The 10,353-nt window shown below is 66.4% G+C and overlaps 1 protein-coding gene across 1 annotated transcript in view; it reads right to left on the bottom strand.

The window, feature by feature from the left end:
• Positions 1 to 90: 90 nt before the first annotated feature.
• The window catches only part of Col9a3 (collagen type IX alpha 3 chain), an 18,764-nt gene continuing 8,501 nt past the window's right edge, over positions 91 to 10,353 (bottom strand). Inside the window, exons 13-31 of the mRNA XM_042699553.1 lie at positions 10,086 to 10,139; positions 9,848 to 9,901; positions 8,812 to 8,865; positions 8,442 to 8,495; positions 7,986 to 8,039; positions 7,309 to 7,362; positions 6,900 to 6,944; positions 6,770 to 6,823; positions 6,642 to 6,695; positions 6,180 to 6,233; positions 5,982 to 6,053; positions 4,562 to 4,597; positions 4,109 to 4,153; positions 3,248 to 3,280; positions 2,945 to 3,091; positions 2,787 to 2,841; positions 2,351 to 2,533; positions 930 to 1,007; positions 91 to 361 (exon numbers count right to left, since the gene is read on the bottom strand). Of these exons, the coding sequence (XP_042555487.1) occupies positions 171 to 361; positions 930 to 1,007; positions 2,351 to 2,533; positions 2,787 to 2,841; positions 2,945 to 3,091; positions 3,248 to 3,280; positions 4,109 to 4,153; positions 4,562 to 4,597; positions 5,982 to 6,053; positions 6,180 to 6,233; positions 6,642 to 6,695; positions 6,770 to 6,823; positions 6,900 to 6,944; positions 7,309 to 7,362; positions 7,986 to 8,039; positions 8,442 to 8,495; positions 8,812 to 8,865; positions 9,848 to 9,901; positions 10,086 to 10,139 (1,371 nt within the window). The 3' untranslated portion in view covers positions 91 to 170. The remainder of the gene's footprint in view (positions 362 to 929; positions 1,008 to 2,350; positions 2,534 to 2,786; positions 2,842 to 2,944; positions 3,092 to 3,247; positions 3,281 to 4,108; positions 4,154 to 4,561; positions 4,598 to 5,981; positions 6,054 to 6,179; positions 6,234 to 6,641; positions 6,696 to 6,769; positions 6,824 to 6,899; positions 6,945 to 7,308; positions 7,363 to 7,985; positions 8,040 to 8,441; positions 8,496 to 8,811; positions 8,866 to 9,847; positions 9,902 to 10,085; positions 10,140 to 10,353) is intronic.

Here is a 10,353-nt window from a genome sequence, read left to right as displayed (position 1 = left end):
GCCACGAGCGGCGCGGGCAGTGTGCCACAAGCCACCAGCTGGGGGCCGTGGCAGGCGGCCCGGTAAGCCTCCGGATTGACTACGCCGGGCTGCGAGCGGCCCCCTGGGCAGGGCTGCTGTGCGCTGCCCCCGACGTCCACGCTGGCTTCCCGCTTCCTGACAGCCGTCCTTCAGGAGCTCCGAGGACCGGACTTCTCCCCGCCCCCTCCCAGGACGGCGCCTTGGCAAGCGGAAGTGTCGCAGATTCCTGGCGTGCCTTGAGCCCCGACAGCGCCCGGAAGGCCAGAGTCCCCAGGAAGCCCCGGCTCCCCCGGAGCGCCGTCTCTGCCATCTTTGCTGGTGCCTGGCACACCTGGGGGCCCTGCAGACCGGGAAGGTGAGGTCAGAGGCCACGAAGCAGCTACCCCTCCTTTCCCTGGCTAGTTTGTGAGCTCTGGAGGAGGCCAGGGCCGCAGGGCGGAGGCAGAGGCAGGGCAGGCGAGGCCCTGGAGGCCACAGAGCAGGCTCGATGGTTTCGAGGGTGCCCTGCTCTCTGGTTTCAGAAGCATTTGGTGGGCAAAGAGTGGATTTGTGTGGGGAAGGGGAAGCAGGCAGCCGGGGTCGGGAGGGAGCTGTGAGGAATGGGGTGGGCTGGGGGTGGGCAGGGGGCGGTCAGCTCCCAAGTGGAAGCCGAGGGCCATTCACTGGCATGGGCCGGCCGCCGCCTACTGGAAGGGCCACAGAGGGGCAGCTAGGACCACCCAGATGGAGGGGACACCTCAGAGGATGTGGGTGTCTGCCTGCCGAGGCCTGGCACCCCAAAAGAGGGGGAGCACAATGTGAACTGACTACTTTTAGGTGTTGGTGCTTAAGCAGCCGCTTCCTGTTCCTGACGGTGCTCAGACCCAGCCCCCTCCCCACACACGCCACCAGCGCCGGCGGCTGCCCACCTTGGAGCCCCTGGTCCCCCGCGGGTCCGTCCTGCCCCGCGCCGGCCGTGCCCTTGTCTCCTCGGTCGCCTCGGCTTCCTGCAGCGAGAGCACAGGGTGGGCAGAGCGGCCGCTGCAGGCCCGCCTCCCTGCGCACGCGCTCGCCGCGCGGCCGGGCCGACCCAGTCCCACAGGGTGAGCCCTGCGCCACCTGCGGCCTGCAGCCGCCTCCCTGACCCCAGCAGACCCCGTGGGTGTGGCTCAGGGCTGGCGGGCGGCTGTGCCTGCGGGGCAGTAAAAATGTCCCCCAGCTGCCTTTTGCCACCTTGGGTCTATGTCTTGGTCTTGCAGGGCTGCGGTCGGAAGGCATTCTTATGCTGGCTTTGGGGTTCTGAGGCTTGCTGACACGTTGGTGTGTGTCAGGGATTGAGGACTATTTGCCTTTGTCAGCCGAGGCTGCAGTTGGCCAGCTGTGTGGGGACGGCCTACCCCGGGGCCTTCCCCTTCCCCCGCTCGCTAGTCGCTGGGATCCGCTGCTGGCTGTGGTGCCCCTGGTGCCCCGGCTAGAGGTCCAGTCAGCCTTCCCAGCAGTGACAGAGGCCTGCGTGGGAGGCCTCATTTCTATTCCAACCATCACCTCTGGCACCTGGTGCCAGCTCTGCTGCTGGAGATGCGGCTCTGTTGGTTTAGGTGTTTGCACTGAGCGTCAGCAGGTTCGGCTCCTGTTATTCATTCCTTGCCCTTTGTGTGTGTTTAGGGGTGGGGGGTGGGGGGAGGGGGAAGCTCCTGGGGTATAAACTCGGGGCATGGGCCTGTCCCTGAGCTCCTTTTTCTTTTCCTGAAGGCTAGCTCTCTACCACTTAAGCCACAGCTCCATTTCTTTGTCCGATGGCTAATTGGAGGTAAGCGTCTCATGGACGTTCCTGTCTGGGCTGCTTTTGACCTCAGCCTCCTGAGGAACTGGCATTACAGGTGTGACCGCCGGCACATGGCTCATCCCTTGTCTTTTTATCACTCCCTCCCCTCCAAATTGCATTTTGGTGGTATTTGGAGGAAAAATCACATCGAAAGATGGCTGTAGTTGGGCCGCTAACTCACAGCTAGCTGTTCAGAAGCCGAGATCTGAGGATTCGGTTCAAACCCTCCTAGGCAGGACTGTTAAAGTCAGAATGCTGCCGTCCTCACAGACCGGTGATGAGGGAACTGTGTGGGGCCAAAGCTCTGAGGCTCAGCCTCGGGAGGCCGCTAGAGGAGGCAGGGCCCGCGGGGGCAGCATGGGGCTGGGCGCCGCGCAGCCCACGCCGGTGTCAGCGTGTCAGCGCGGATGTGCTGATGCCTTTGTGGCTGCTCCCAGCCCCGCCCCTCCCCCCCCAGGGCGCTCAGTGTGGGGGGCAGGGCGGGTTTCCCCAGGACCGAGGTCCCACCTGGGGCCAGCCTCTCACCTCTGGGTCCAGGGTCTCCCAGCTCCCCGGTGGGACCACGATACCCAGGGGGCCCCCGAGCGCCAGGGTGGCCGGTGGAGCCCGGGGGGCCCTGGGGGCCGGGGGGGCCGGCGGGGCCGGGCCGGCCGATGGCGCCGGGTGCTAACGGCTTCCTCAGGTGTGCAGCCAGCTGCGCGATTTGCTCTTTGGGGAAACAGGGAGAGGGCCTTGCTCAGAGGATGACCGTGGTGACTGATGGCGTGGGGGCAGAGGGCAAAGGGCACCCCGTGCCTGGTGCCCTTCCTCCAAGCCCGGGGGCCATGACGGGCTGCCGTGGGAACTGCTGTTCTCAGACACGCCAAGACACGCGGAGCACGGCGCGCATGCCCACCAAGCACGGGCCAGACAGAGGCGCAGGCGCGATGGGCGGGCGTGGGGGGGGGAGGGCAGCACTCACCGCTGATCATGCCTCCGCACAGCTCCCGGACCCGCTGCTCACTGGCCTCCTTGCCCTGCAATCCCCGGGCTGGTCAGCGCGGGGAAGCCGAGCCCAGGACCTCCACCCCCAAGCCGCCGAGTGTTCAGTGCCAGCCCCGCGGGGCATGAGCCACCTACCGGAACGCCGGCTTTCCCGGTGGGGCCGGGGACGCCCTGCAGGCCCTGCAAACCCAGGGGCCCCGGGGGGCCGGGGACTCCCTGCACGCCACCAGTGCCATTGGGTCCTTGAAGGCCTTTGGGGCCCAGCTCCCCCCGAATGCCAGACTGCAGAGAGACAGGAAGGGGGGTCAGGGGGCCTGGCCCAGGGCCAGGGCCACCCCTCGGGGCGCTCTCCGGAGGTCTTGGGTCTGGCAGTGCCCCACAGGCTCGGTTGGAAAGCCCTGGGGTCCTGGACTAGGCAGAGCCTCTGCGGGCACTCACCTCTCCTTTCTGTCCCATGGGGCCACTGGGACCCTGCGGGAGGAAAGGCGCGTTTGTGACTTAGGTCTCCACAAGAGCCGGGGCGGGAGCGGCTCCCGTACGCTAGGTACGCCAGCCACTGGCCACACCCAAACACAGACCCATGCAAGATGACCGACCGGCTGGGCTCCAGTCTCTGGTTCACACCACGAGCCAGCGGCCCGCCTCGAAACTGGACAGGGCAGGAGGCGGGTGCCCAGCTCACCGTGGGCAGCAGGATCGGGCCAGCGCCTCCCACGGCCGCTGCGCCCCTCCCCGTCCCCGTCAAGCCTGCTGAGGAAGTTCACAGGCTCTGAGATTATTCTGGCTAGAGGCACAAGACGTTCACAGGCCAAAAGGTGTGTCGCCAGGATCTCTGGGACCTGCCTGGCTGTGTTTCACAGACACAAAGGGAAGAGCTGGTGATAGAAATAAAATCCAGAAGAGATGATATCACCAAGGTGCTTTGGACTCCTAAACTGACATGTTGAAACCGCCTTGCACAACCCTTTTGTACAAGATAATAAAAAGTAAATAAAAATCTCTGGCCCCTGAAAGCCAGAAAGAGCTTTTCTCTCCTCGAACCTCAGGAGAAACCGCTCCATTTTCACCAGCTCTGGGAAGGTGGGGGTGTGCGCGTCACTCACAGAGCTGGTGTTTTCTTAGCCCTCTGAAGATGCGTCTCCATCAGACCCGCATCACCCCAGGGGACGTCCACTGGCAGGCAGAGTGCTCGCGCTCAGCGGGAGCCGCCCTGGCCCGCACGTGGTTTCTGGCGTGGCGCACTTGCTGGAGGGGACCAGACCCATCCAAAGGGACCTGCTGGTGCTCAGCCACACTCACCAGCTCTCCTTTGTCCCCAGGGAGCCCGTCAGCACCTGCGAAGCCCTGGAAACAACCGGTCAGCATTAACGCGCTGGGGCCTGCCACAAGCTGCCGGCCTCAGCTCAGTGACATTCATGCCTGAGACCCAGGCCGGAGCCCGCTCCCTGCCACGCGGGCCTTCCGTGTGGCTGCATGGGATGGGATGTGGGATTGGATGGGGTGGGAGGGGTGCAGCCCTCCCCCCGACCCTCCCATCTGCTCAGGCCATCCACCCCATTACACAGCACAAACAGGATGGCGGGAGGTTTCCAGCCGCTTCTGTCCCTACTCTGCTCTGCGGCTGGTGTTGAGTGGCGGGGGCAAGAGCTCTGAAAGCAGACCCCCAGCAGATGGCCCAGCAGCCTCGAGAAAGCTGGGCAGGTGGCAGAGACCCAGACACACACGACACCACCCCTGCTGCTGGCCCCTCACCTGGTCTCCTTTAGCACCTGAGGCTCCTCCGGGGCCCTGGCAGAGAAGGCTGGGGGTTAGAGGAATTTCCACGGCTGCCACCTTGTGGTGGAGGCAGGAAGACCACTCGGACCAGACCAGACATGGCACCAAACTGCAGGAGAGGGCCCAGAAGCCAAGCCTACACTCACAGAGGACAGGCCCCCTGCCCCCGCCTGCTCTGCGCCCTGGTCCCGTGTGTCAGTTTTCCCCAAAACAATCCTCAGTCCCTGTGTGCACACCGACGTCCTCACGGAGGTGTGCGTGTGAGCGCCGTGGGTTTCCCTGACACACAGGCCCCGAACGGTTTCACCCAGTGGCTCATCCCATGGGACCCACGTGGGGACCTAGCTGGGAACTGTTAAATCCTAAAAGCCGTCTGTCTGAGGCTGGATGTAGTTGAGTGGCGGAACACTTGCGTAACATGGCCAGGCCCTGGGCTCGATCCCCAGTCCCACAAAGAAAAAGAAGCATGAAAATGTCTACTTTTCAAGTGAGACTTCGCTCAGACCTTAGGGGGAAAAGCCAGGATGTCCCTGGCAGAGGAGCCAGCGCCGCGCTCACCACCTCCTGCCGCCCCTGGGCCTCCGCTGGCGGGAGGCCCGCGGTTATTGGTATGTCCCCCAGTCTGGAATTTCCTGTCTGGAGGCTAATAAAGGGCCCGCTGTCCACTGCGCCCGCCCCCATCTGCAGGAAGCCTGGAGCCTCCCGGGCACGTGGCCTAGGGTCAGACCAGGCCTCCGGCCTCTCCCAGGGACGGCTCCCCGACAGCCACATAACCCCTGGGCCCTGGGCCCCAGGCCCCCAGAAAGCTGACTAGTTTTTCCCTCTGCTGAAGTCAGAGCCTCACACTCTCCCTTAGCTTTTCCACTCAAGGCTGGTGCTCTACCACTTGAACCACACCTCCACGTCCAGCTTTTTGCTGGTTAATTGGGGATGAGTCTCTCACATGTATCTACCACTCTGGCTTTGAGCCTCAGTCCTCAGCTCTCAGCCTCTTGAGTGGCCAGGAGTGGCATTGAGAGTCACCAGCCCCTGGCACAGAGCCGACGTGATTGGTGGTCGTAAGATGGCAGGGAAGAGCGCTGGTTTCCGGCACTGGGTGTCCCCGCTTGCCTTACAGCCATGAGACCCTCTGCCCAATCAAGCCCAGCTCACGCACAGCGGGTCATGCCCTTCCTCCGAACTGGTCAGAGGGCTGGTGTTGGCTCTGGAGGCCCCCGCCAGGGTCTAGAAGCGGAGCCGAGCGGACGCCAGCGCTTCTGGTCCACAGGGATGGCAGGTAGCGTGAGCGAGGGGTGGCGGGGCTGGCAGGAGCGAGCTGGGGTGGGACTGGACGGCCGGGTGGGGAGGGCGGGGTTGGGCACAGAGCAGAGGCCCCTGTGCCATGACGGCCACTTACCCGGTCACCCACATCACCACGGAGGCCCTGGGGGCCAGGAAGGCCGGGATCGCCCACACTGCCCTTGCGGCCCTGTGGACACAGTCCTGGTCAGTGCCCGCAGGAACCCCGCCGGGACCCCTTTCCTCTTGAACCCCCCAGGGGCTCACTGCCCCGGCTGGGCGAGGTGACCACGACCCCAGGCCCAACTTTACCCACCTGGAAGCCGCGGACGCCAGGGGCTCCCGGAGGGCCTTGTGGGCCAAGGACCCCCTGAAAGAAAGGGGTGTGACCGGATGGGCCTGGGCTCGAGGGGGGCCTGGCGCCTTCCGGCGTCTGCAGCCCGGGGAGACCCGTGTTGCTTCCACAGGGGCGTGGGGAGGGTGGTCCTGAGCCCTCTGGCTGAGCTGCTGGGGACCGAGGCCAGGGAGCTCCTGGGCTGTGGGGCCTGGGGGTGGCAGAGAGGCTCTGGGCCCACGCGTGCTCATGCCTCAGTCAGGCCGGCTCGGCACCAGGCCCTGGAGTCGCTGCCCATCCCCTCCCCGGGCATGCTGGCCCGTGGGCCCCGTGGTCTGAGACCCCAAGGGGGCCCAGGCTGCCCCCTGTCCTGGGGGAGGGGTTCAGCCCACTGACGCTCTGACACGCCTCCCAGAGCCCGCCGCCCGCTGGCCATCTACTCACCGCGGAGCCCCTGTGGCCAGCCTCGCCTCGCTGCCCGGGCACGCCCATGTCCCCCTGTGGGGAGGGAAAGGGCATTGGGCAGGGTTCTCGCGCAGACAGGGGTGGGGTGGGGGGCTGTGGGCACTCACGGGGATGCCTGGCTCTCCGGAAGGGCCAGCTTCACCCAGCTCTCCGGCTCTGCCCTGCGGAAATGGGGAGAGCCCTGAGCGCGGGGTCCCCGCTGTGGAGGACCGGGCTGGGGAGAAAGCCACCACTCACCAGCTCGCCCTTCTCCCCTTTGGAGCCTGCTCGTCCAGGAAGGCCCTGTGGGGAGGCAGAGTCGGGGCCACCGCTGCCAAATCTGCACAGCACGCCACAGGGTGTGCGCCCGGCGGTGGGCCTGGCCGGCGCCCCCCATGGAGCGGGCTTCCCCCGGGAGAGCGCCCCAGCTTCCTTGCCTGAGAGGCAGCGCAGCTGGGAAAGCCCCGGGCAGCCCCGCGAGAGACCACGCTGCGCACCCACAATGGACCCGAGCGCACAGGCGTGAGCACCAGAGGCCCGCCCACAGGCACCCGCTGGGCATCCGGGCAGCGCCGGGCGGGGCCCGGGGGCACCGTTCCCAGGACCAGCTGGTCCTGAAGCGGCCAGCCCCTGCCCTGCGCACTGCCCCGCTTGTCTGGGCACTCACCGGCAACCCGTTGGGACCCTTCTCTCCCGGGGCACCGTTGCGCCCGGCCTCTCCCTGAGGACAGTGAGAGAGAACACGCGGGCTGAGCCCGTGGAGGCTGAGCGGCCTCGCCCCATGCTGAGCCCGCGGAGGCTGGGCGCAGCCTCGCCCCATGCTGAGCCCGCGGAGGCTGGGCGGCTCGCCCCATGCTGAGCCCGCGGAGGCTGGGCGCAGCCTCGCCCCATGCTGAGCCCACGGAGGCTGAGCGGCCTCGCCCCATGCTGAGCCCGCGGAGGCTGGGCGCAGCCTCGCCCCATGCTGAGCCCGCGGAGGCTGAGCGGCCTCGCCCCATGCTGAGCCCGCGGAGGCTGAGCGGCCTCGCCCCATGCTGAGCCCACGGAGGCTGAGCGGCCTCGCCCCATGCTGAGCCCAAGGAGGCTGGGCGCAGCCTCGCCCCATGCTGAGCCCGCGGAGGCTGGGCGCAGCCTCGCCCCATGCTGAGCCCGCGGAGGCTGGGCGCAGCCTCGCCCCATGCTGAGCCCGCGGAGGCTGGGCGCAGCCTCGCCCCATGCTGAGCCCGCGGAGGCTGAGCGGCCTCGCCCCATGCTGAGCCCGCGGAGGCTGGGCGCAGCCTCGCCCCATGCTGAGCCCGCGGAGGCTGGGCAGCTCACCCCGCCCCAGGCCCGCCGGGCACCAACCTTCCCGCCGTCCAGTCCTGGCACGCCGTCCCGGCCATCCTTGCCTGGCATGCCCTGGGGACAAGGGACAGCACTGGACCTTTAGCCTTTGCCTCACAACCCAAGCCGGGCTTCTCCCCCGCTCAAGGTTGGCATAGACCACACGGGGAAGGGGAGCAGGCACCGCGGGCTGGTGAGGATACCCACGGTGCCCCTCGCCCCCTCCATTCTCAGGTACGCACAGTGTGTAGAAGTCTAACCCCAGGCTGCCTCGTCTGCGGCTGCTGCACCACAAGCCGCTTGAGGGAGCCGCTCTACAGCGGATGTATCAAAAAGCAACCCACTCGGTGCGGACGACCCGTGTGAGGGCCTCCGTCCAGCTGTGGCCACACGCCCGTGGCCGTGGTGGGGGAAGCATTCTATGGCGGGTGGCTGCGGACGGGGGCGGGGGCACCCAGATGGTGCCCAAGTACTCACCGGCTCTCCGCCCGGCCCGGCCACGCCGGGAAGTCCTTTGGGACCAGGTCTGCCCTAAGGGACACACGAGCGAAGCAGCAGCTGGGACCTTGCGTCTGCCTTGCTCTCCAACCTGCCCAGCCGCGGCCTGAGCCCTGACCCGGCCTCTGCGGCCACGCTGCAGGAGCTGAGGGCCCCCACGTGGCTATGTGAAGAAGGCGGGGGGAGGAGGGGACTGGGGGCCTCTCCAGGCCTTCATGCATCTGACAGCTCACCCCCGTGCACCCCAAGGACAGTATCTCCCATCAGCAGCCCCAAAGTTCCTTGGCAGCCCCCTCATGTTCCCCACTCCCTACCCCAGAGGGACCCCACAAGATGACTTCTCACTTACAAGGTCACCCTTGGGGCCACGGAAACCTTCTGGGCCTCGCTCACCTCTGTCACCCTGTGATTACAAGGGGGAGAGAGCCACAGTGTTGACACAGAGGATGTCAGACAAACAGAGCAGAGGCCCGAAGCAGCCTCTAACAGACAGAGTAGAGGCCTGACACAGCCTCTAATAGACAGAGTAGAGGCCTGACACAGCCTCTAACAGGGGGGCAGAGGCCCGATGCAGCCTCTAATAGAGTAGAGGCCGGACACAGCCTCTAACAGACAGAGTAGAGGCCCGACACAGCCTCTAACAGACAGAGTAGAGGCCCGACACAGCCTCTAACAGACAGAGTAGAGGCCTGATGCAGCCTCTAATAGACAGAGTAGAGTCCTGACACAGCCTCTAACAGGGGGGCAGAGGCCCGATGCAGCCTCTAATAGACAGAGTCGAGGCCGGACACAGCCTCTAACAGACAGAGTAGAGGCCTGATGCAGCCTCTAATAGACAGAGTAGAGGCCGGACACAGCCTCTAACAGACGGGCAGAGGCCCGACGCAGTCTCTAACAGACGGGCAGAGGTCCGACACAGCCTCTAACAGGGGGGCAGAGGCCCGATGCAGCCTCTAATAGACAGAGTAGAGGCCCGACGCAGCCTCTAACAGACAGAGTAAAGGCCCGACACAGCCTCTAACAGGGGGGCAGAGGCCTGAAGCAGCCTCTAACAGACGGGGCAGAGCCCCACGCAGCCTCCGGTGGTCAGCCACGCTGCTGCAGTGGTGCTCACCCAGGCCCAAGGGGCAGGCACTGCTGCTCCCGTCCAGCGGGCTGGGAGGCGGCTCTCCTGTGACCACCGCACGCCCCCCCAGCATGCCACGGGAGCCCGGGCCACCCCACGTCCCACAGGCCCCCCCCCCCGTGCCCTGAGCCCTGTGCTGGGCAGCCCGCTCGCGGCAGGCAGCTGCCATCTCATGAGGCTGGGCAGTCATCACTGTGACGCCGTGCGGGATGGGGCGAGGGCTGCCCCGGCCCACCCTCCGCACTGCACACACACGTACCACTTTCCCAGGTGCTCCTGGGACCCCGGGGGGCCCTCGGAAACCAATGGGACCCTGCAAAGGAGAGAAGGCATTTGAGGCCCTTCTCAGAGAGAGAGAGCGAGGGAAGCTATGGGAAGAGTCCGGAGGAGGCAGCCCGTTGCTGAGCCCATGTGAAGCCTGGGGTGGAAATGAGCCCGTGCCCTACTGCCTGGGCCCATCTCACCCGGCCACACCGCCCAGGGGCTGCAGGACTCACCCGGTCACCAGGGGGTCCGAGGGGCCCGGGCAGTCCTCGCGATCCTCGGGGTCCCTGTGGGGAGAAGCGGGAGATGCAGGAGAGGGTCTGCCTGTCCCAACGCCCCGCGGAGCCTGCCTCCGGGCTCCCTGCACCCAGGTGTCTTTCCAGGGGAGCCGGCGCTCAGCCGCGGCCCTGGGGCAGCATGCCTGCCTTGGGATCCACCCAGGGCGACTCCATCCCAAGTCCTGGCTGCTGGCCAGGAGCGAGCGCCAGCCCGCCCGGGCAG

This window comes from Dipodomys spectabilis, unplaced genomic scaffold (genome assembly GCF_019054845.1).
Source record: "Dipodomys spectabilis isolate Male_0828 unplaced genomic scaffold, ASM1905484v1 ptg000257l, whole genome shotgun sequence".
In the NCBI taxonomy this organism is placed as follows: domain Eukaryota; kingdom Metazoa; phylum Chordata; class Mammalia; order Rodentia; family Heteromyidae; genus Dipodomys; species Dipodomys spectabilis.
Note: the sequence above shows the minus strand (reverse complement) of the source record. Positions and strands in the feature narration are given on the sequence as shown.